Consider the following 25,989-nt stretch of genomic DNA (forward strand, 5'->3'; position numbering starts at 1 on the left):
AAGAATAGAAGTTCTTTATTGAGAGCTTTGGTTCCATTGAATCTTTCGATTGCACAAAATGTTCTTTAAAGTGGAAAAGATTCTTAAAATGTTTCTCAATATAAAAAATAAAATAAAAAATAAAGTGGTTATTTTAAGAACTGCTCACAGAACGGTTCTTTTGGGAACAAAAAAGGGTTAAAAAATGTTCTCTGGGTTGCTAAACCCAATCTGTTTTTTTTCTATGGCAGTGGTTCTCAATTCCAGGCCACGTATGCGGCTCTGCATGTTTTGCATGTCTCTCTTATTTAACACCTGATTCAGATAACCAGCTTGTTAGAAGAGAGCTCCATGAATGAACTGTGTTCCGATTGACATGAGCATTCATTCAATGGATTAGCACTACATCATTTCCTGCAGCGTCTTCACACACAGATGAAATTTACTAGAGACTTGTGACATAATAATACCTCTGTAAATAAATACAAAATATCATCACGCACACTTTAATGCCCTTTGAATGGAACATTTAAACTCTCTTTGAACTGGAACCATGGTGGAATATCCTGTGATATCCACTTCGCAGGGCACTAATTAGTGAAAAATTATTAGAGAAACATATACAATCAGTATTTAAAGTGTTTAAAAACAATATATGAATACAATGTGGGGGGTGGGGGGGGGTGGTTTCACCTAAAAGTATTTTGTGTTTGTGTGTGTGTGTGTGTGTGTTTTAATTTTCCAAAAAGAGGACAATGTTTCAGCACACAGCACACAGCACACAGAGTTATTCAATTTAAGTTTAATTCTAATCAGATTCTATTTTATTAACTAATCTGACTTCATTTTAATATTTCCTCAAAATTTATATTGACATAAGGAATGGTTGCTTGCCAATTTAGAATTATTATTATTATTCTGACATTTGATAATTCTATTTATTCTTTAATATGATTGTGCTTGCTAATTTGGGTGCTCATGTCACTCAAAAATATCCCTTTGGCGTATCTTACAGTTACATTCTTACTTGAATAAAGCAACATTATTTCTAGTCAGAGGTCACGACTACTAATAGGTAGCCTATAAACTGACCAACATAACTTTCCCTGAGTAGTTTTGGTATGGTCATGCCATGGTTTCCCATGTTCACTTAGCTAGGATCATATGACAATAAACAGATGTTAGGATCACCCTATTTAGGTTGGTCGAACAACATCCAGCTGACCTAAACAGAAATTCCCTATAAGCTCTTACATCTAAGTACTCTTGAACTAATACCAAGTGTTAGCCGGATCTCAAAAAAAAATATGGTTGGTGTGCCATATCTCAACTAAATTTTAGTCCTTTACTAGCCTAAAGCAGGAAATTCGGTAACAAGGATAGAGCATAATTTACCAGAGAATAAAACTGAATAGAATCCAATTTATAAATTTTTCATCAGTCAGGTAAATATGTTTTATGTCAATTACATAGCCAATTCAAAGTTATCAAATCAATCCAAAACATCAAATTCTCTAAGATGAATTTAAGAGTAAGATGCATACCTGACTTTTAGAAAATACATAATATAGAGAGTTTGGACACACTCCATACCATGGGCTCATCTGGCTACAGAAGCGCCCTGACCCTTGTGTTGCGATCCTTTAAATATAAAACCAAGATAAAACATCCCCGAAATGGAGGCATATACAAATAATTGGAATTTGCATTAACCCAGGTCCCAGACCGGGGTAGTTTACACCTCAAAGAGAACAGAAGGCAATTTACATGAAAGACCCTGGAAAAGGGCACTCCTATTACATTAAGCATAACATATCTTGACTCTTAGGATCTGTACTATCTTTTAGTCTACTTTTGTAAGACTGAGACCATTGTTCCACTCATCCTGAGACTATTCAAATGATAACAAACATGACTGTAAATATTACTTGCATTCTTGTAGAACATTATACTATTGACCATTCTGAGTGAACCAAGTGGAGGGAAGATGTGTAAGGAAGGGGATGATAAGGAACTGTTTACATATGTGAGAGAGGTGTTTCCTGCACCTCCACTCTGTGGGGTGTCTCGAATATGCCCATGTATGTTTGTATTGCCTATTTCTCAGGAGATCTGAGGTTCTTTCATCCTGACACGTGTTAGAAGGTCTTTATTTATAATAAATAAAAATAAAATAAGTAGAAAGAACAGAAAATGCTAGTGTTTAAAGACTCATTTTTTCTTTTTAAATAAAAAAAAATGAATAAAAAACAAGATAAAATTGTAATTATCATTATAATCGAGAGTGCTGGAGTTAGAGGGTCAAATGAAAATGAAAGAGATGTGTTTTCAGCTGTTTCTTGAAAAATTATTAAAGGGATCTTATGACGTTGCAAAAAATTATTATTGCTCCTCTAAGGCTTGTTAGAATGAGCCATGACCGTTTGACTCAACTTTATAAAGAATATCTCTTTAGATTTGAGACGTTTTACAGATCTTGATTCACCAAGAGCTTGTAACAGTCCAAAGAGAAAGGAACATTTTTAATCGCATCATATGACGCCTTTAAGGACTCTTGGATTGAGTTGGGCAGGTCATTCCACCGGGTGAGAATAGTTAATGTAAAAGTCCTTTTTAAAAGTTTTATCATAGGTATAATGCTAAATGTTTCAATAAAAGCATTTCATTCAAATGCAATTTTTATGCAACATTTCAAACCTTTAACCCACTTGGGAAAATCAACCCACGGCAGCAGTTTAAAAGTGACCAATTCTGTGGAAAAAACGCGGACTCGGCAACCCTGCGTTCAGCAAAAATGGCAGGAGTCAGATTTGACTGACCACAGGACAAGAACAATGAGAAATGACGGACAAGACCATGCTGGAGTATTTGCTTCTCAACAGATCCTGAGCTCATTGACAAATATCCTTTACACAGAGTGTGTGTGATCGTGAAGCCTGGATGCTCATTCAAAAGGGATTTAAATACTCTGCATACTGAGAGCGACTCCCTGATGTGGCAAAATTATTTACAATATTAGAATTTTTAAAGTAGTGGAGGACAAGGAAATTGCGAAAGCGAAACAAGTTGCATAAACCAGGCGGAAATGATCACAGATTCAACGGGAGCATTTTGGGCGATTAAGAAATCCCGGCCGGCCAGATTTTTATTTAGCTCCAAAAAGAGAAAATGTCGGGAGAAAAGAGGATGTATGGTCATCCTAACTAGCACCCCTATTACCACTACTACCAATCCTACTACCACCCGTTATCACTACTACCAATTCTATTACCACTACCACCCTGACTACCACCACATTAAGTGCTACGGCCACCAGATCACCCATAACTACAGTACCACTTCAACTTCTTCGTCAACATCAACTACTATGACACCTGATAGTCATTTCACTGATTTAAAACACCTCTGAACAGATGGACTCTAATTTCACATTAAATTTAACAGCTAATCAGAGATTCACAGATATGCAATATTGGATCATTTTCCTGATGACATCATATGTATATTACCACACTAAAAGTTTGAATATTTAGTTATATCACTGTTCACAGCTCTATCCACAAGCAACAACAATTAATGCTTCATTAGTAAACTTTCAGCCAGGATGCTGAGGAAAAACCCACTGACCTCCCGCCATTAAAATTCTCATCTCGCTGTTTGAATTGTCACATATTCAGGTGTCCAGCATGTCCACAGCTGCATATAGTCTCTATATAATATAAAGGCAGAAGTGTTTCTTTATCATATTGGTTTTCTGCTTTTGGGGGTTTGTGCTTTGGGCCGCTGTGTTATTAGTGTAAAGATCTGCTGTTAATTTGCCTGTTCTTCAATGGCGTATCTGGAATGACAGCAATTTGCTTCTAATACAAGGCTCACTTTGAATAACAAAATGAAATTTAGTAATTTATCTTAAAACGTGTGACATGTCAGTCTTTTACACAATGCAGTGTTTACTTGGACGTGAAATCAGTTTGTTTGGCAGTGGCACATTAATAGAGTGCACGCACGCATAGTCGTATTGTGATATTAATCAAGTGCGCGTGCCTGCTTTGCATCCCTTCAGAATATTCAACAAATATTTTATCTTATTTAAATAGATATTTAGGTTGTGCATACAAATGTCAAATTATTCAAGTGATATCATAACCTATATACACACATTAGACAGTTTGAGAAGCTTAAAATACAAAGGAAACAGCAGAAATTTCTTTATTATTATTATTATTATTATTATTATTATTAAATTGATAGAACACCCCAAAATGAAAATAATTTACTCTCATGCCATCCCCAGATTTACAGACTAACTTTCTTAGGATGAGGGTGTTTTTCTTCTAAATATTGAAAGTCAGTTATATCTGGGAGGGTGAGTAATATTTATTTTGAGATGGACTTTCCATAATAGCCTATATTTTCATAATCATGACTACCCTTTTTTCAGACTAGTTACTAAAGCCTAGACATGTGTACTTATCAGGTCTGATACGACCTGCCCGACCCAACATGTTTCTTGTCATTTTTGTTTTTTCGCAAAACATTTCACATTACCGTGTCCCTAGCACTTTTTTTCTTCTTAAAATGCAAATATATCATTTTAAACTCAACAAATGAGATCCTCCTACATAAGTCATAAGCAGATTTTCGAGAACCAGATCTGGAACATTAATGGGATGATGATGGATCGCTCCATGCTGTTGCTCTTATTTCTTTCAGGTAAAAGATTATTGTAACATTACAGATTAACTTTCAGATTTTATTTTTTTAATTATGTATTATTTTATTTTATTTTTTAGATGTAAGGTTTATATATATTTATGTAAATAGTGATATTACGGTTGTTATAATAGATTTGGATACAATTTAAAAAAAAGTTATATTGTGTTTAAAAAATGTTTTAATAATAATAATAAAAACATTAGTGAATTATGTGGTTTTGAATAAAATACATTATTTATTAGTACTATAATTTCAATTTATATTCATATAGCTTTATATAAAAATAATCTCACTTTTTTTTTTTTGTATAAAGATTCTTTATATTATTAAAATGTTCCTCACTATAAGAAAAAATCTGCTCACTTAAATGTTCTTTTGAGAAAAGAAAAAGAAAAAAAAAGGGGGTTCAAAAGTACTCTTTAAAGGGTTTTGGAACCCAAAATGGTTCTTTTATGGCAGTGGTTCTCAATTCCAGTCATCGTGTACCACGGCTCTGCATGTTTTGCATGTCTCTCTTATTTAACACCTGATTCAGATAACCAGCTTGTTAGAAGAGAGCTCCATGAATGAACTGTGTTCCGATTGACATGAGCATTCTTTCATGTCTTCACACACATGAAACTTGATGAAATATTAAACATAATAGAATTAAGAATAAGCTACTGCTTCATCTCACTGTCATTTTGTATTGTATAATGTCTTGGAAAGAGGGTTCTTTGTGGATTAGCAACAATGTTGTGTTATATATTTTGTTTTAAATTATATTAAAAAAGAGTGACGTAATATACTTCTGTAAATAAATATGATTTAAATTCACAACATGCACATTTTAGGGCACTAACGATCGAATAGAACAAATGACTGAAGTGAGGAGAGAAACAAAAAAAATGTGCCAAGCGGTGGTACAGAAGGACTGGAATTGAGAACCACTATTCTATGGCATAACTATGAAAACCCACTTATGAAAGTATAAAGATCCTCTTGTGCAATGGAAAGGTTTCATGGATGTCAAAAGTCCTTCATGGAACCATGAATGGCAATAAAAAACTTTAACTTTTATGAGTGTAGCTGTCAATAGGACAGCACTATAAAACAATATATGAAATCATACTGTACCAAAAATATAGTACTGATCTAAAATGAATTGTTTCCTTCTGTTTGAACAGCATTTATAAATGAGAGGTTACTGTATGTCAATGGAGAAACATCTGCTAATACTACGCTGCTTACTACTAATGCTGCCACTAATCTAAACACAACTTCATCTGCTCCTGTGACCACCGTACCAAATACTACAGCAACAACTACCACCCCTGTTACCAATAATACCACCCCTACTACCACCCCTATTATCACTACTACCAATCCTACCACCACCCCTCTTACCACTACTACCAATCTTACTACCAGCCCTGTTATCACTACTACCAATCCTACCACCACCCCTCATATCAGTACTACCAATCCTACCACCACCTCTCTTATCACTACTACCAATCCTACTACAAGCCCTGTTATGACTACTACCAATCCTACCACCACTCCTCTTATTACTACTACCAATCCTACCACCACCCCTGTTATGACTACTACCATCTCATACCATCACATAACTACCACTTCAACTACAAGTACCATCCCTAACCTGCTTTTAACCACTTCTCAACCTAGAGGTATGCATTTCAGAGTTCTTTTAAATTCTGACCAGTAATAAAAGTAAGACCATTTAAAGTTTTGTTTGAGGATGACTTATTAGTTTCGTTGCAGGTAATACTTGTCCAGAGGAAACACTCAACGGTTTGACATTCCCACTGACTGTGATTGGTCAGATTAACTATTCAACACAGCTTTGCCCTCCAGGAACATTCAGTGGTATGTAGTATTACAATGTACCAGTCATAAATAATAATAATAATAATAATATACATTAGTGGAGAAAAGAAAAAGGATCTGGCCATCAGATCTCAGATCCTTTATCTTGACAAATTATATACAATATATATAAGTAATTTGTGTCAGAAATTGTTTGAGTCAGAAATACATAACAAAATATGCTTAACTGCAACTATTTAATTTTGGGTTTGATACTTTTTGGTTTGTATCTTTGAAACAAGCATTTTAAACTGTTCTTGTGTGTCTTTTATGTCTCCTGTAGCTGGTTTTCCAATGGCCTCTGCTCAGTGTTTGAATTTACCACTTTTCCCCGCATTTGGTGGAGTTATACTTCTGGACTGTGGCTTAAACCTGGAGGTGTTCGACAGCAAGGTCAAAGTCTGTATTTATGTCTTTGAAATTCAAGAGGGGACACTGGTTGACAATTATAACAAATTCATTTTGAATGACAAAAGTTGATGCAAGTATCATTTTAGTTTTGAATGAGATTTATTCCATTTTATTTTTCACATGTATTACTGTTAATTATTGTATTATATTATATGATCCATTTTAATGTTAAAATCGCAGCCTATTCTGTAAATTTCTTGTATAAAATATAATTATTTATAGATTGATATTTTAAGTCTGTGGCAGTTTAATGGTGTAATTAAGAGTTTGATTACTGTCAGCAAACACAATTCTTGCGGCAAAAAAACTGGGCTGGGTTTCCGGATAGCAATTGATCTTAGCGCTTAGGAACGTTTTCTAAGGGCTGGGTCGTTTAGGCTGAGGTGCGAAGCGGGGCTGGGCATGTGCCATGGCTGGGGGAGCGACCGCCCCGCATCGTCCCTTCCCATTCCCGCCTCCGTCGTGCGGCACCAGGCCCCTCCATCCCTGCCTTGGGCGTTCCTGTCACGCTGTCAGTCTCTGTTTTCCTGGGTGTCCACTAGTGAGCTCACTTCTCCTTAGGCACTTCACCATAGGAACTATAATTCCTCTAGTCTGGTCCTGTCTTCACAGTAATTGCACTCCAGTTAATTGCACAGGTGCAGGCAATCTATTGTCATTAGTCTCCTTATAAATACCTATCTTTCCCTGTTGTTTGTATGGAGTCCTTACCCTTCGTGTACCTATGTTCTCATCTCCCGAGACTTACCCTTGTTATCTCGTCCTCCGAGTTCCCTGTCCGTTCTATCCGGTTCCCTCTTTTGTTTTGTTTGTCTGTTAAGACTGTTTTTGTTTGATTACCCTTTTTGTCAATAAACATACCAGCAATTGGATCTCCCCCTCTCCTTGTGTTTTCCTGATTCACGATCGTCACAGAAGGACTCCATCACCCTGAGATCCAGCGGTATGTCTGCAAGATTAACAGTCTTTTTAACAGGGCAGAAACAAGGTTCATCAATGGTTCCTTTGACAGTAACTTAATTGGATGAAAGTGAGTTGCTGTGCGCCACCACCACCACGCAAGGAGCTGAAGTGAGCGTCACCGCCTCGGGAGGTTCTGCAGCATGTGCCACCACCTCTGGATTTTCAGTGGTGGTGTACGCAGCTCAAATGCAACATAAAACAATCCTCATCATGGGAAGCACTTCAGACTGGGGAATCAGTTCCTGCACAGGAGGGGTTGAGCACGCTGGTTTTGGGGATACGCCAGTCTGGGATGCCGAAGAGCTGACCTACAGGCTCTGGGTGCAACAGACAAGATGTGATGAGCCTCTAGAAGTTAAGTTGTGAAGTGACGAGACTCTGGAAGTTCAGCTGAGACATGACAAGTACTATTTCCTCAGCCATCAAGCAGGAGAGAAATGGTTTTGAGGGCACTCGACAAGTTGTGTTACGTGGAACCAGGGGAGGTTGCTCCAGAGCAAGCAGTCGAGGGGAGGTCTGGAAGCGATCTCCACTGTGGGCTCCCGTTTACCCAGGGTTCGGTTGGGAGCCGCCATTTCCCCATTATGACCATAGAGGGGAGAGGAGACGCAAATCAGCTGAGCCAGCGCCGCTGCACAAAATGGCCGCCAACCCAGCGCCAAGAGGCAAGATGGACCCCAGCTCAGCGGCAAAGCACAAGATGGCCGCCAGTCCAGCGCCACAGCACAAGATAGCTGCCAACCCATAACAACGACAAGTTGTGTTCCGTGGAACCAGGGGAGGTCTCTCCGGAGCAAGCAGTCGAGAGGAGGTCCGGCAGCGATCTCCACTGTGGGCTCCCGTTTACCCGGGGTTTGGTTGCGAGCCGCCATTTCCCTACTATGACCATAGAGACCTCTGTCCATTTTATTGGACAGAGACGTGGTCATAACAGGCCTGGGTCAAACAATGGCAAACAGGTATATAGAGGGCAAGACACAAGAATAATCCTAGGGCAGGGGCGCCTAACCCTGCTCCTGGCGATCAACTGTCCTGCAAAGTTTGGCTCAAACCCTAATCAAACAATCCAGAATCCAGAACAAAGGGTCAAAACACGAGTAGCAGGGCAAAGCAAGAAAAAGGCGGGGATGGAGGGGCCTGGTGCCGCAAACAACACTGTCTTCTCACGAGCAAACTCACTAAATGTTTGACTGGATATTTTCTGATGGTTTCAGAATCTTTGACCATAAGCTTCAGGTACTAACTTGTACAACTAACTTGTACACTTGTATGCTTGCAACACAGCAGCTTTGAGAATATCATAATCCAGACTCTGCTCAATAGGTAAAGCTGTACACACTTCCTGAGCTTTACCCACTAACTTACACTGCAGAGGCAACGACCACAACTCTTTTGGCCATAGTAAGGTAGCTGCAATACGCTCAAAAGCGACAAAGTAAGAATCTACCTCAGTCTCTCTAAACTGGGGAGCAGGTGTGACATATTTACTTACATCAAGACTAGTTACGGAATCACCAACAAACAAAGTAGCGTGTGGCGGACTTAGCTCTTGTACAGCTGAAACTGGCACATTCACTGGCGAACAAGGAGATGGAGGTCTTGATCTAGGTATAGGCACAGGTTCATGAAATTGCTCTTTGGCTTGCAGTTCCAGTTTACGCAATTTAGACTTACTATCAACCTGCAACTCCAAAGTTAAAAAATGAAGCAGCTGTGCATCATAATCCTGTTTCTTTAACTGTAGATCCAACTCCTTCAATTTAATCGCTAACATAGGATCAAAACGCAGATGACTAGGATCTATATTAGGAAAAGAAAGAGTTTCTCCATTTACCTCAGCTTCGACACTCTGTGGTAACCCTTCCACAATTTCATCCGGTAAAATTCCAGCCTCTACCAATGTGTTATACAACTTCTCTTTAATTACCTGTTTTGGCCCCTCCCTAAGAACAGGACAATTAAAGAAATCTGTAATCTGCAACAAATCAGCCTTATGACACTTATTAAATTCCTCCGTAGTAGGAGATAACGTAAATTATGTTAAATCAAATTCCATATTTGACCGTAAACTCATCCCGCACCACAAGCAAATTACCAGGCAAACAAACGCATGGTTAAATTTGCAAAATACCTTCATTGATACGTACTGAATGAATCCACAACATAGGGTACCTTCATTAACAAGCCATAAACAAATCTCCAGTTCATCTTGCCCTTCACTGATATGCAAAAAAAGAATCCCCACGATTTATTACCAGCACCAAACGAATCCCTATAATTTGTGTTATCTGCCACGGACCAATGCCCAATTTAGACCAACCGTGACAAAGAACCCCAATTTATGTTACGGCCCCAGTCTAGGTCAGGGCCGCAACATGATACCACAATGATTAGCTGTTAAGTACTCTTTTATTCTCTTACAAACAACCACAAAACAAATAAACAAATTAGAAGAAACTGAGGCAAATGATCAGAGGTGAGCAAATGCCAAAACAATAAACAAACAACCCTCTAACTTCCCATTAAGAAACTAACTTCCCTGTGCATTAAAATAAAGAAACCAAAATACAACAATCTCACCTCACCTATCCAAAAACAGGAGAAAGGGCTAATGGCCGAATGGTCTACAAAAACAAGGAAAGGCACTCACCCCCTACGACCTCAAATATGGTTCACAAACAAACACTGAAATGTTGGAGTTCAAGTCATAAAGCTCTCCAAAAACATGTGGTTAACAGCACTCTGTTAAAGACTTAAGATCTGACAGCATTTTCACTACTGTTTAACACACAGGAGCCAGCATAGTCCAATCAAAACGAGACACACAGCACATTAATAATGTCTAGCAAAAACAAAGGCGAGAGCAAAAAGGGAGAGCGCCCTCCAGCGAGTTTATAGTACAGGTCCCGTTTCTGGTCCAACCACTGGCAGTCCCTCATTTAGCCTTGGACCAACCCTGTTAGAGATGAGACAACAGGAAACACATTGTAATGGTTGTTCAATAAGGTGAGGATGCAAGTGCGAGTTTAGAACATTGGCAGCAGGAGAGTGTGACACAGGAACTGCAGGGGAAGAGCCGTGAAGGTGAGTGGTGAGATCCGGGGATGAGGAGGAGTGGACGGGGTTCCGGAGACAGGACAATCCAACGACAAGAAGCACATAAACAAGACCGGTAGAACATAAGAACACTGAGATCGACAAACAACGCTCTGACAAACACAAGACGCAAGACAGGCCAATATATAGGGAAGGGTAATGAGTAGCAGCTGGTGATCATGAACAATTAGCAGAGGCGCCCACACAAAACAATCAGTGCTGACACAAAACACACACAACTCCACCCACATAGTGCAAAACCCGAGACCACGGTTTACCAACCGTGACACACATCCACAGCATGCAAAACTTCCTGGACGTAACAATCACATGGTACTTGAATCAAGTTAAAGGTGCAATCTGCCAATTGTCCTGCAGGTGACAGCATAAATCTGTCTTCTTACGATGCACTTATGGCTTTACGATTACTCTAAAGCACTTGTAGATCTACAATGATTTTCAGGTGCTACTTAGGTTACGATGCTTTTGGGAAACGGATCGTAATATTAAGATCAGTCGTACGATCGTTTTTACGAACTTATTAGGCTTACAAAGCTTTTGGGAAATGCAGCCCAGGTTTATAAATCTTTAGTAATAGTCAAATGTAATAAAAAATAAAATATTTTTTTTTTACAACTGCCTCGGGTTAACAATAGTCATTGTTTAGTCAATGGTACGAACTCTGGCATTTTAGGTGCTTTTGATTAAACAAATATTGGCACAATGGTTTTGGTCGTTTTGTTTAGGAGACTATGGAAAAGAATATGTACATTGCCTCCAGTGTCCAGATGCTCACATCCAAACCTGAGCAGCTGACGTCCCAGAACATCACCTCAGCAGCTACAATTGTCAATAACCTGCTGTCTGCCAGCATGTTAAATGAGGTAAGAATGTAAAAACAAGAAAAAATAAAATAATAATTTGTCTAACAGTGTGACTTCATCGATGTATAGAAATGTAATAATATTGTAATAATAATAATGGTATATATTTTATACAGTCAGTTGCAGAGTCAGTGGTGGTCACCATCAGTCAGCTCATGAACACTGATAAAGATAGATACTCTGAAGACACTTACAATGCTCTCGAGAAGTATTTACACTCCACACATACCTGTCCCACACAAACACAACACACAGTGTAAAGCAATAATATATATATATATATATATATATATATATATATATATATATATATATATATATATATATATATATATATATGTATCTTTATTACTGAAGTAAATGACTAAGAATTGTCTTCTTCTTCTTCTTCTTCTTCTTCTTCTTCTTATTATTATTATTATTATTATTAAACTATTATTGTTTTTGTTGTTGGATGGATATGTGTTTAACTTTTGTATGTGTATAATTTCTATAGTCTCACAAAGACTTTGGAGGATTTTGCTTTGAACATGAGTAACATTAACTCTAGTGTACTGGTGCAACCAAACCTGGTGGTGCAAAGCATCAAGTTGTCACAGTGGACCCCACAAGTGCAATTCTACGCTGCAACAGGTCAGTGACGAAACCTCATATAAAGATCATATAAAGTGTAATTAATATACATCTGTGCTGATATCAGAAAGACCTATCTACTTCTTAAACTCTCAGAGTATTCTCCTGAAAGATCTGGTCTGGGTGCAGACGCTGCTAACATGACATCCTCTTCAGGACGTCCCGTTGATCTCCTGTTAAATATCAAACTGCAGAATGTTTCCAAGAAAGACTGGGGTACTGTTTATGTTTCTGTTCTCATTTTGAGGAATAAAAATGAAGAGTCAAAGTTTTGAATATATTTTCCCTCTGTTTCTCCATAGGGAACAGAAATCTCGGTATTGGATTGGTGCTTTATGAAAATGATAAGTTTTTCAACTCAAAACTATTTAAAAGTGAACTCAATACCAAGAGAAGGGTAGTGTCGGCCAGTCTGTCAGACAGAAGCGTGCTTGATAACGTGGAGTTCACCATCAGGCCAGAGGTAAATGACTGTAAAGTCATGATGAATGCATAAAATATAGCAGCTTCTCATTCACTTGTGTTATAGTCAATAAAACAACTATATTTGATTTAACATACTTTCAGTCATTACTTCAAAATAAACCCTGGTCATGGTGATGTGGCTCAGGCATGACCACTTTGTATATTTTACAGTATATTTTTATATATATATATATATATATATATATATATATATATATATATATATATATATAAGAATAATAATAATGAAACCAAATAATGACAATAATCATGAAATACTAACAGAAAAAAAAAACAATTACAATATATATATTATTGTGTCTTTATGTTTTTTTTCCAGAATACATCCGGCTCAACATCTTATGACTTTGCATGTGTGTTTTGGGACTACGCTCACAGAGACTGGAGAACAGAGGGCTGCGTCAAAATACGTGATCCCAATGGAATGCACTGTGAATGTAACCACACCACCAACTTTGCAGTTCTTGTGGTAAGTTTAACATACATGTTTTAAAAAAGCTGCTTTAAAAGCTAGTGAGCTTCCTAGGTAGGCATCATAATGGAACATACTTTCCTATAGAAACTCTCTATATATGCAGTAAATGATGTTCCTTACGAGACACAGGAGACACAAATCATAACTGATTTCAAGGGAAAAAATTGTTGCTTTAATGTTTGGTGAATGTAGGTGAACTATAAATATTTATTATAAAGATGTTTCTCTCTTTGTAGAGCTTTAGAGCAGACTACACTTATTCTGAAGCTTTAAACTGGATCAGCATTGTGGGATGCAGTCTGTCTATTGTGGGTTTGGTCCTCACCGCAGTTTATCAAATTAAGACCAGGTAAATGCACTGGGTACATTTAAGAATAAATGGTCCTTTACTGTACTGTACCATGGTAAAATAATGATGTCACTGTAAACTGTGATTTAAGGCTACACAATTAATAAAATTTCTAATCGCAATTACAATTATGGTTGCCACAATTACATAATTGTTCAAAGCAGCAATTAATCGTGAGTACAGTTATTGTATTGTGCGTGCTGTGTACACTGTTAAAAATCGCTGTAAAAAAACGGCCAAATTTCGACAGTAACATACTGTTTTTCAGGAAAACAGTGCATTCTGGGTAATATTCATCGTTTTCGAGAAGGTAGCCTGCTGCTATATATCGTAAATTAACAACGTTCAAAGTCGACACTCAGCGGCTGTGTTTCAAATCACACCCTACTCCCTCATTCACTATTCCTTACATGAGTTTACTAATATAGTCCACCTAACAGAGAGAATGAAAACTAATGAGTGAATTCAGACAATGATCAACAGCTGCTGTTAATGAGTAGAATCACTGAAGAAAAAAGAAACAAGACAAACACAAGAAATACAACTGACTTCAGCCACAGCTTTAGATGAAATCAACTGAAGATTTAAACAATCAACAAACAGCTTTATCAACTTAACTCATTACTAACCGCACTGACTTTATTTCTATCAGATCAGAGATCAGAGATCAAAAGATCTTATTGAGAATTACAGAGGTGTAGATGATAATCTTAGTTTCGTTTAGCATCACCATTGTGGAGATCAGTGTTTGCTTTAGTTGGGCTCCTGACCCTTGACTTTTGTACTTCAACTTTTGTTTCATTGCTATATTTGTATCTCTATGATACATCTATTACATCAATATTAATCTTGATGATCAAGTGATTATGACTGTTTCTGTCAGGCATGATCTACTAGACTGACTTGTTGTTATAATAGTCAAATAATAATTTGGTGTTGAAACATGTGAGTGAATAACACTTTTCTTTTGTTTGTTTCTTCAAATTTATAAGATTGAACGGTAATGTGATTATCTGGATATGGATTTTTGAGCTTTAAATATTTTGGGCAGCAGTCCTCACAACACTGAAAGAGAGACATCAACAATCAGCATATTAATCTCAACAATGGTGACAATCAAAAGGTTTATGATGCAATGCATGCTGGGTACCAGCACAGGATAAAACTCATCCATGACTCCCAGCATGCATTGCGGCATGAATAAATTATGCCACTGAATTGTTCACTTATTTTCTTGAATTCTTATGTGCTTATCATTTTGCATTTGTTTTAAGTTTTAGTAGCATGTGTTGTGATGCTCAGAACTGATCTGTTGGATTGTCACCATTGCTGTGATTCATACGCTGATTCTTGATGTTTCTGTCTAAATTTCAGCAAAGGTTTTTTTTTTTTATTATGAGTGAAATTTTCTTAACAGTCTTTTATAACTTATGGCTCAGCAGTGTTCCTTCTTATGCTGTAGTATCAATAAGAGAAGAGACATGGGATTAGATCAGAAATAATAGTATTTGTTCTTGTCAATCTATAAACAACATCAGATTTTTTTTCTTCTGTGTACTTTTGTTTTGCTATAACAGGTTCCAAAGGCGCAATTGTTACAGCATGTAAAAAAAAAAAAAACCTTAATTGTTGAAAAGTCACGTTCAAGAGCCCAACTAAAGTAAACACTGATCTCCATCATGGTAGTGAAAAAAAACACCTAAACCTATTTAACTCTCCATAAGTTCTTCTGTAGACATCTGACAGAAATAAAGTCAGTCTGGTAAGTAATGTGAATCTGGTGAAGCTGTTTTAGTAGTTGTTTAATCAGATCTTGAGAGATTTGATGTATTCTTTTATTCAGTTGATTTCATCTAAGGCTGTGGTTGAAGTAGTTTGTAGTTCTTGTGTTTCTCTTTGCTTCAGTGATTCTGCAGGTGTTTATCACTAATGCTCAATCATCAATTAATCACCGAATTATCTCATTAACTTCACTGATTCGATGTTACTCTAACACTCTGTAGTGTGCACACATTATAAGTGTTCATTTAAAACTGAGGATTTTCTTGTGGGGTTTAAAGGGTTAAAGATTTAAGATGAAGAAAAAACAGCATGAAACATAATTTAACAGTAATAAACTGTAATTAATTTACAGGAAACAAACTGTAGAAAAACAGTTATTTACTGGCACCCCTGCTGCCAGTAAATGACTGTTTTTCTACTGTTTCTTGCCGTAAATAAATGTTTGCCAGCAAAAAAAGTGTTTTTCTACAGTTTGTTGCCGTTAAGTCAAGGAAAAACAGTAATATACTGTAAAATTTAAACGTCAGATTTACCAAATGAAAAAAAAAAGTTAATTTAACTAAAATATTTGTGAACATCCATAGAAAAAAAATTAGGCAAAGTCATACACTGATAATGAGAGTAAATACTGAACTTGACTGTATTAATGTGTGTTTGCACAAGAGAGATCGTTTAGTTTAATGTAGTTTGGTTGTTCACCATTGTGCTGGAGAGTAGAGCCTGTGCTTCAGTCAATGATGAGCCACAAATTCTGATCTTCTGCTGCTTTATATAAACACAGTAAATGTGGAGTCGCTGATACAGTGATGATCTCTGTGTTAAGTACTTCAGCACATACATGTGTGCTATAGCTGACAATGAGCTGCGGTGATTTGAGTAAAAGTCATGTATTTAGTTACTTTATTACTGCACATTAAGTGTTTGCATCGTTATATTAAGAAATATTCCTTCTCAGTGGACTCAAATGAAATAAGTTCATAGTACTAACATCGTAGGAATGCTAGTTTTAAAAACTCGAACTGTTTGAAGCAGTGGGAGTGGAGTTAATTTCCATGGTAGAATTTACGGTAAAATACTGTTAAAAAATAAGAGCGGAAAATTAATGGTTAAGAGCTGTAAATTAACAGTACTTTACTGGCACCCCTGCTGCCAGAAAATTACTGTTATTTAACGGCAAATTTTTTTACAGTGTACGATGTGTTTCCTTACATTGTTTCTATTTAGTTTTAGTATAACATGATAATACCACGCATAAAGGGTTAGTTCACCCAAAAATTTTAATTAGCCCATAAATTACTCTGAAGTCCCTGAAGTCATCCTAGGTGTATATAACTTTCTTCTTTCAGACGAATCCATTTGGAGTTATATTTAAAATTATCTTTGATCTTTCAAGCTGTTTAATGCCACTGTGTTATACAGTGCATCAATTTTAAAGAAGTTAAATAGCACGTGCGTTCAGATCAGGATTGCCAGGTTTTCAAAACAAAACCTGCCCAATTGCTTCTCAAAACTAGCCCAATCGCGTTTCGATTATACACATACAATACACATTCTTTTTGGCAGGGTTCCCGTGGTAAAATTCGCATTTATGGGCTAAACATCACATTATTGGGATTGGGGTCGTTTCGACCCGCGGACATGAAAAACAACCGCAGACTTGGCAACACCGGTTGGACTTGTACTACACAGAGCCGTAGTTCACTGACAAGCACTGTTGGGAACGTTACTTTAAAAAAGTATATTCCTCCTTACAAATTCCTTTGTACTTTAATTAATGACAATTGTTTGTTTTTTTTTATCTCTCCACTGTGCTTCGGCGTTCCTCACTTCTGAGCGACGAATGTGCAAACCTGACCACCATACGTTATCTGCTGAGTGGCATTAAACAGATTGAAAGATCAAAGACAATTTTTAATATAACTCCAACTGGATTGTTCTGAAAGAAGAAAGACATATACAGCTATATATATCCTGTATATAAATATATGGCATGCAGTTCCTTCAAACAGTGGTTTAACACTATTCAAAACACCATTTAATTCAAATTTTGATCATCATAATTGCAATTACAATTTCAAGGGAATAATCAACATTTATGATTTTTGTCATAATCATGCAGATTTCATGATAAAAAAATTTTTAATACTTAATACAAATTTCATACTACTGAATGAACCATATTCATATGTTGCAATATTTATTGTAACTTTGTCTATTTCAAATATTACCATGGTATTACCACTGAACAAAATTAAACATTCTTAATCATGGCAAATGTATTTAGAAACAAAAATGAGAAAAATAATATATTGAAATAATTAAAGTTCTCCATACTTTATTTAGTGTGATATTTTTAGTGACTTTTATTATTGTTCATGTGTCAGTTATTATTCACCATAAAAAAGCAAATAATTATCAGCATACTGTCTAGAATTTATTATAAGTGCATTAATAATATTTTTTACTGGAGAACAAGACAAAAATATAGTTTTTTTTGCCATTTTTATTGTAGATCATGTATTCGTGTGTTTTTATGTGCACTTTAATATATTTTAATGTTACACCATTTTATATAAAATAAAACAAAGAACAAGTGTCTTATCATTTATTATACTATATAGCATTATACATCAGTTCATAGTTGTTCGCGACAAACAATGATGATCTGCCGTGGTACGAGTCCTTGTTGAGATGGAAAGAATACACTCTTCTCCTGTTCCATTGTTGTCTCCGTTTGTAGTTTTAAAGAATGATTTAATGATTTGATAATTATTTGCCACCATCACAGCTATAATGATTCTCCGATGAGGTACTTCTTCGGCTTTAGTCGTGGTACACCAGCAACATGCCCATGCACACTGCATTCTAGTGGTTTGCATGTGTACTGCATGTAGATGCAGACAATGACGTAGAAGTATAAATGAAAACTGACGCATAGCATACAGCGTAAAATCTGCGGTGTAGGTCTGATGCAGAATTATAAATCAGCCTTAAGTGTGACTAATTACACAGTATATGTTCAGCTAATTTTCATCCTATTACATGTGTGCCTCTCATAAACAATTAGTGAATATGCATAAAAACAGCCTTTTGATGAACAGATTAGAATAATCATGACTGATATCAGTACATGCAAAAAAAAAAAAAAAAAAAAAAAGGATGCAAGAACAGCTTTAACCTCTTGTCCAGCTGGTTCATGAAAACAAGAATATAATCAAAGGAAAATTTAGTTTTAGATAACCTCCAAAACCAAAGCCGATAACTTTTTAAAAGCTCATTATCATAAAATGTTTCTAATATGTTTATTTTCCCAGGCAGATTGCCGGCAACAGCCATTTTAGGATAGTTTGTGGTTTGATATTAGTGATTTAGGAGTCCTCTTCACAACTCCTGAACTTTCACAGATTTAGGAGCTATTTTTAGAGCTAAAACGCTAAAACTAGCTAAAGCTTTGTGAAATACTCTTAGAGCAAAAATTTAGGAGTCCTACATTTTGGAATGATGTCCATTATTCTTAAGATTGCTCATAAATCGGCGAGTGATGAGCTACCTTTAGCCGTAAGTTGTTTTATGAATACGGGCCCCTGGTTTGTGGAACTCTCAAAATGAATGTGTATTTTTAATCCTCCTGATATATGTTTTTTTTTCATAAACTCTACAGGAAACAGAGAGGAGCCAACTCTACTATGCTCTTGGTAAACATCTGTTTGTGCATGACCACCTACTACCTGCTCTTCATTTTTGGGATCAACAACCCGGTCCAGAACTCAAAGGCTTCTGTTTCAGAGCAGAACGTTATTCCTTCTTCAGATGTGCAGGAGAATGTCGATCAGGGTCCTTGTACAGCAATCACAGCTCTGTTGCAGTACTTCCTGCTGGCCACGTTTGCCTGGAACATCCTGTATGCAGCGCATGTGTTTTTCCTCATTAGAAATGCCCTCAACGGTCCGCCCCGAGCTTTCCACACCATCGCCATGACAGTTGGCTGGGGTACATTTAAACAAACTGATATTAAAAGTCATGACAGTTTAATTCTATTTGCATAACTTGTAAATAAAGAATAAATGATTTTAAATAGTTTATATTTGAAGCTGCAGTACATAACTTTTTTTTGTTAAAAATGATCCAAAATCAATATTTGAGCAAGTACATGTATAGCCAGTGTTCAAAACAATTGCCTTACTTTAGCTCGCTTCACATTAGTAAGCTTATAATAATGTTTTCTAATTTGAGTTGTAGGGTAAGGTTTTCGCGGGAAATTCGAGAATGTTGTTGCGTCATTACTTTACGTCTGTAAACATAAAGAAGTTGTCCCAGCTACTAGGCTATCACAAGTAAGGATCCTGCAGGTGGCTGATCATTTATAGCCTTTTCTTACAGCAGTTAGAATAATTCATTTTATTATTTTGATGGCGGATCTGTTTATGAAACATTTATAAAAATGAAATGAAATTATATTTCACTTTCAAATTCAAATACGCATCTGATTACAGATCGCCTGAGATTACACAAGATCTTTATTTTAAAGATGGGAACATAATTAACTTTTTGGGTTAAAATAATTTCTTAATATGAAACTGAAATCACACCCTGATACACATAGTCAAGCAATGCTGATGTAGTTAGAATTAAGAATTTGAGAATAAAGTTTAACAATAATAATAATTTGCACGGTTTGATGTGATATGAGCTAAGCGAAGGTTACACTTATTCTCCATTGGTAGCACGATTTATTGTAATGCTTTTTTCCTCAGTTGGTCAGAACAAACTTGGCAGACTTGTAACTTAATTGTTCAGACAAATATATATATGGTGAAAATTCTTATTTGGGTCATATCTTCCCAAACATAGGAGAGAATCTTTGATTGCGAAGTACAGTAAATGTCCGCACTGGTGTGGTGACTGATTGCCAGTCTGCCTCGATATATTCACCTCAAAACATTAGATTCATCGGCGCTGGAGCCATGTCGGAGCACAACTCATGCAAGGAAGATAATTTAGCATACACCGGCAATTGCAGCTTTTCAGACAGAAATGGCGACAAAGAGGCAAAAAATTACGTACTGCAGCTTTAATAGTAAAATTTGGACTGATACTGATTTCTTGTTATAGTATGTTAATATTAAAATTATATACTATTTAGTTAATATACTACTATAACAGTAAATAAACAGTCATTTTAAATGCTATATGTGAATTTGAGCTTCACAACATTATTAAGTACAATTTGGTAATCGTTATTCTTTTGGAGATTAGCTGAAGATGGCATTTAACTGTTATTAATTTATTGCTATTATTAAAGATTAACTTGTTAAGTGAGTAAAAGTTGCCTAATCTTAAAATATAAAATAAGAAAGGAGCATTTGGATAATCATATCATTCATAATAATAATTCTGAAATATCACATTCATATATAATATCTCTAGGTCTGCCTGCTGTTATTGTCGGCGTCTCACTGTCCACCACCTACAGCTTTAGGAACCCTTTAGGTTATCGACAAGAGCAGTTGTAAGTAAAAAATCACTTCTATCCCTTTATCCACTTTATATTTCACAGTGGAAGTAAGCTATTTCTTGTGAATCTGCAAGACTTCTACTTCTTTGTCCACTAGAGTTAAATAACTAGAAGAATAACATTCAATAAATGGGAAAACTCTTCCCAGATAGCACACGTACATCTACAAGATGTCTGTTAAAGATCTTTAAAGCATCTGCTGTATACAAACATCTGATAGACGTCTTTAAGATGCCAGTTTTACATTTATTCTAAATCATAAACATTCTAAAGATATCTTATACTTATAAAGACATCAATACTAAAAATTATGACTAGCAGATGTAAATGCAGACATCAAATAGACTCTGTGATGTATGTGTGCTATCAGGGCTTACACTGCAAACCTACAAACCATAGTGTTTATGATTACGAAAATACGAAAATTTCTCTTCTTATTGCTGTAGTTGTTGGTTGGCGTCTCTGGACAAGGCGGGAAGGTTTGATCCAAAGCGCCCGATGTTGTGGGGTTTCTTGCTCCCTCTAGCGGTCATGTTGTGTTTTAACACATCTCTGCTTGTCTACTTCTCTCAAACCATCTGCTGTGCGAATCCCAACCTCAAGAGGTATTTAACTGAACTGAATGGTCCATGTTTAAAACAAAGTTCAAGTTTAATGTAAACTTAATTGATGTTGTACTTTACTACAATATAATTTTGGTTTGAAAATAGTTTGAATTCTTTCATGTGAGCAGTATCTGAGGTGAAATTCTCAGAGTGGCAACGTTTGCTGTTCTGTAATAGTTCATATTTTCTGTATTATTTAAATGTTTATTTTGGTCCTTTAGCTCACGAGGGACTCCTATGAAGAAGAAGATTTTGAGTAGTTTCTCTCTGGCTGTGGTGCTCGGTTTGTCCTGGATCGTTGGTTACTTTGTGCTCATCACTCATGACAAAACACTTTACATCATTCTCAGTGTGGTCTTCTGTCTCTGCAACACGACACAGGTGCGTCAATACACTATACTTATCATTTTTTATAAACTGATACAAAGGATGGTATTTCATATTCAGAAAAGATTTTGTTAAATTTATTCAAGCTGATGTTTTAAGATATTAGGTATATCTCTGTCTTGCATTGATTGGTGACTGACCACTACATTTTCTGTTCTTCAAAGGGTGTTCAGATTTTCCTTTTATTCACACTCCAGTCTTATCTAAAGACAAAAACTCGATATAAACTGGATTCTAAGAATGAATCAAAGGAGGAAGCTTAAATGGACAAAAAGAGGACAACAGACAATATCATATACAACTCTTTTATTATTATATTTGTTTTAATTTAAACTATTTTTTTTTGTGGTAGAAAACCATTTATCTGGTGACATGTAATTAAATTTAATATTAAATGCATAGTCTCATATACTCATATTGTACAAGTACATTTGATAGAAATTTCAGATATTACAATGCAGACAGTCCTTTAACCTTTACTTTAGTCTTTATTTTCTGTTGGACTTGCTTTAGAACAAATTATTGATTAAAATGTACATTTTAGCCATAAAGACACTATATGGAAATGTATGTGGTTTGTTTTATTTATTGTTTAATAACAATTTCACAGGTTCAGCCACTGTGAAACAAGACATTAAACTAATATTTGCTATATATTAACATTGGTGTCATGGTTAGGTTTTACAATAGGCAAGATGAAGATGAAATCTAATCTAAGATCTAACAATATATATATAATATATATATATACTCTCCCACAAGAAAGGCACAGTAGTAACAGCACAAACCAACCCGAAACATAGACAAGATCCTTAAAGGGGTCATATGATGTTGCTGAACAGAAAATTATTTTGTGTATTTGGTTTTAATGAAATGTGTTTATGTGGTTTAAGGTTGCCCCGCCTTTCTGAAATCGGTCTGAAAAGCGAGGTGTCCTCTGATTGGCCAACTATACAATGTGTTGTGATTGGCTGAATGCCTCAAGTGTGTGACGGAAATGATACGCCCCTTGCCGTACTGTGATGCTGTGTTTCAGTCTGAAAACGCACAACAAGACAGAACAAATAAAACCTATTACAAATGAGGCATTTGTTGCATCTAATGGGGACATAGTTACTGATTATAATGACTGATGCTGTCTTTTTATGTGTTGCGTTGCATCACGCCATGTAAGCATAAACCATGTCTGCATATTTGATTGGAGAAATGACAAACAACAAGCCCTCCTCTACATCAGCGGTTCTCAATCCCAGTCCTCGCACCCCGAAGCTCTGCATATTTAGCATGTAAACAACTCACACACTTAGAAATAACCACGTTGTTATGTGAAAATAAGACTTAAATGTGCTGAAAACTTGATCTGTGGGAGTTTTAAGTGAGTAATAGGCTTGGTTAAATTTGAAGTAATTCTTTATTTACCCCAAAATTAAAACATAGTTAATTATTAAAAAGAATAGCTGAACATAAGTTCACAATAAAATATATTGTTTAAATTGTTACTGTCTTGAATTATTTTATTTATTTATTATTATAATTTTTTTTAATACATGTAAAATGCCTAAAACACTAAATTGATGGGATTCATACATGGCTTTAATAAATGTTATAATTATTACATTGTTAATGTAAAAATTTAGAAGTGTTTTTTTTTTTACTAAGAAAATGTTACTGGGACATGAAGTTACATTTGATAAAAAAAAGCCTCCTTATTTTAGTAAACCACTGCACACCACTGAGATTTTTTTTTCTGAGTTTTTTTTTTTTTTTTCACTGTATCCCACAAAATTTTATTAATCCCATAATAATGTTTGTCACATTATTTTGTCTAGCCTCTGTATGTGCTGTGGGAATAACACAGAGTAATATGTAATATACATTATAATATAATCATGCAGTCTTTTTAGTTTCTCATTAACATTAGTTAGAGTGTAAATGGATGGCTGTTTTCTGATGGACTTCCCACTCCAGCAATGATCCAGCCCTGCCTCTGCTTTATAAACCAGACAGGAACAGGATGAGTTATTTAGTAGTTAGTTTTATAAATGTCATATCTAATACGTGTGAAATGGACTACTCTCTGCTGCTCTTAATCTTTACCTCAGTTCTCGCACCCTAAAGAGAGCAGCCCAAAAAATGGAGCGCAGCTTGATGAAAACAAACTAGAGGTATTTCGTATTGTTTGGCAGGAAAGTAACCTATCCTACAGAAAAGCATTAAAAACTGCTAGATCCGATTACTTTTCTTCTCTTTTACAAGAAAACAAACACAACCCCAGGTATTTATTCAATACAGTGGCTAAATTAACGAAAAATAAAGCCTCAACAAGTGTTGACATTTCCCAACATCACAGCAGTAATGACTTTATGAACTGCTTTACTTCTAAAATCAATACTATAAGAGCTAAAATTGTAACCATTCAGCCGTCAGCTACAGTATCACATCAGACAGTGCACTATAGACCCCCTGAGGAACAGTTCCACTCATTCTCTACTATAGGAGAGGAAGAATTGTATAAACTTGTTAAATCATCTAAACCAACAACAGGTATGTTAGACCCTACCGAAGTCATAGATCCTCTTCTGACTATTATTAATTCCTCATTTTCATTAGAATATGTCCCCAAAACCTTCAAACTGGCTGTTATTAAGCCTCTCATCAAAGAACCACAACTTGACCCCAAAGAACTAGTTCATTATAGACCAATCTCGAATCTCCCTTTTCTGCCCAAGATACTAGAAAAGGTGGTACCCTCACAATTATATTCCTTCTTAGAGAAAAATGGTAAATGTGAGGATTTCCAGTCAGGATTTAGACCGTATCATGGTACTGAGACTGCTCTCCTTAGAGTTACTAATGACCTGCTCTTATCATCTGATCGTGGTTGTATCTCTCTATTAGTTTTATTGGATCTTAGTGTTGCGTTTGACACAACTGACCACAAAATTATTTTGCATAGACTTGAAGCCATTAGTTTGTAGCAGTGAATGAAGATTTACAATATTGATCACAAGTGCAGTATGGAGTACCTGCAGGCTCAGTATTAGGGCCGCTACTCTTCACCCTTTATATGTAACCATTGGGAGATATAATCAGGAAACATGGTGTTAGCTTTCACTGTTATGCTGATGATACTCAGGTCTATATTTCGGTGAAACACACCGGCCCGGTGAAACACACCAATTTGAAAAACTAATGGAATGCATAGTCGATATAAAATCTGGATGACAAGTAATTTCTTACTGCTAAATTCTGAAAAAAACAGAGGTGTTAATTATAGGACCTAAAAACTCTGCATGTAATAACCTAGAAGACTGTCTAAGACTTGATGGCTGCTCTGTCAATTCTTCGTCATCAGTTAGGAACCTAGATTTGCTATTTGATCGCAATCTTTCCTTAGAAAGCCACGTTTCTAGCATTTGTAAAACTGCATTTTTCCATCTCAAAAATATATCTAAATTACGGCCTATGCTCTCAATGTCAAATGCAGGAATGTTAATCCATGCGTTTATGACCTCAAGGTTAGATTATTGTAATGCTTTATTGGGTGGTTGTTCTGCACGCTTAGTAAACAAACTACAGCTAGACCAAAATGCAGCAGCAAGAGTTCTTACTTGAACTAGGAAGTGTGAACATATTAGCCCAGTCCTCTCAACACTGCACTGGCTCCCTATCAAACATCGTATAGATTTTAAAATATTGCTCATTACTTATAAAGCCTGAATGGTTTAGTACCTCAGTTTTTGAATGAGCTCCTTTTACATTATAATCCTCTACGTCCGCTACATTCTCAAAAAAAAAAAAAAAAAAAGTTTTAAAAGGCAATTTGATAATACCTA

The 25,989-nt window shown here is 36.0% G+C and overlaps 2 protein-coding genes across 2 annotated transcripts in view; both read left to right on the forward strand.

The window, feature by feature from the left end:
• Positions 1-6,339, forward strand: part of LOC113064556 (adhesion G-protein coupled receptor G7-like) — a 35,861-nt gene extending 29,522 nt beyond the window's left edge. The window contains exon 12 of the mRNA XM_026235409.1: positions 6,106-6,339. Coding sequence (XP_026091194.1) covers positions 6,106-6,339 — 234 coding nt within the window. The remainder of the gene's footprint in view (positions 1-6,105) is intronic.
• A 5,423-nt stretch (positions 6,340-11,762) lies between these two features.
• Positions 11,763-22,416, forward strand: LOC113064557 (adhesion G-protein coupled receptor G7-like). Its single transcript, XM_026235410.1, has 12 exons — positions 11,763-11,921; positions 12,038-12,129; positions 12,418-12,554; positions 12,651-12,770; positions 12,857-13,017; positions 13,360-13,509; positions 13,752-13,864; positions 19,308-19,636; positions 21,074-21,155; positions 21,608-21,766; positions 21,988-22,147; positions 22,318-22,416. Exons 1-12 carry the CDS (start codon positions 11,790-11,792, stop codon positions 22,414-22,416), a joined length of 1,734 nt encoding a protein of 577 aa, XP_026091195.1. The 5' UTR covers positions 11,763-11,789.
• The last annotated feature ends 3,573 nt before the right edge of the window (positions 22,417-25,989 follow it).

The sequence above is a fragment of the Carassius auratus genome, chromosome 47 (genome assembly GCF_003368295.1).
Source record: "Carassius auratus strain Wakin chromosome 47, ASM336829v1, whole genome shotgun sequence".
In the NCBI taxonomy this organism is placed as follows: domain Eukaryota; kingdom Metazoa; phylum Chordata; class Actinopteri; order Cypriniformes; family Cyprinidae; genus Carassius; species Carassius auratus.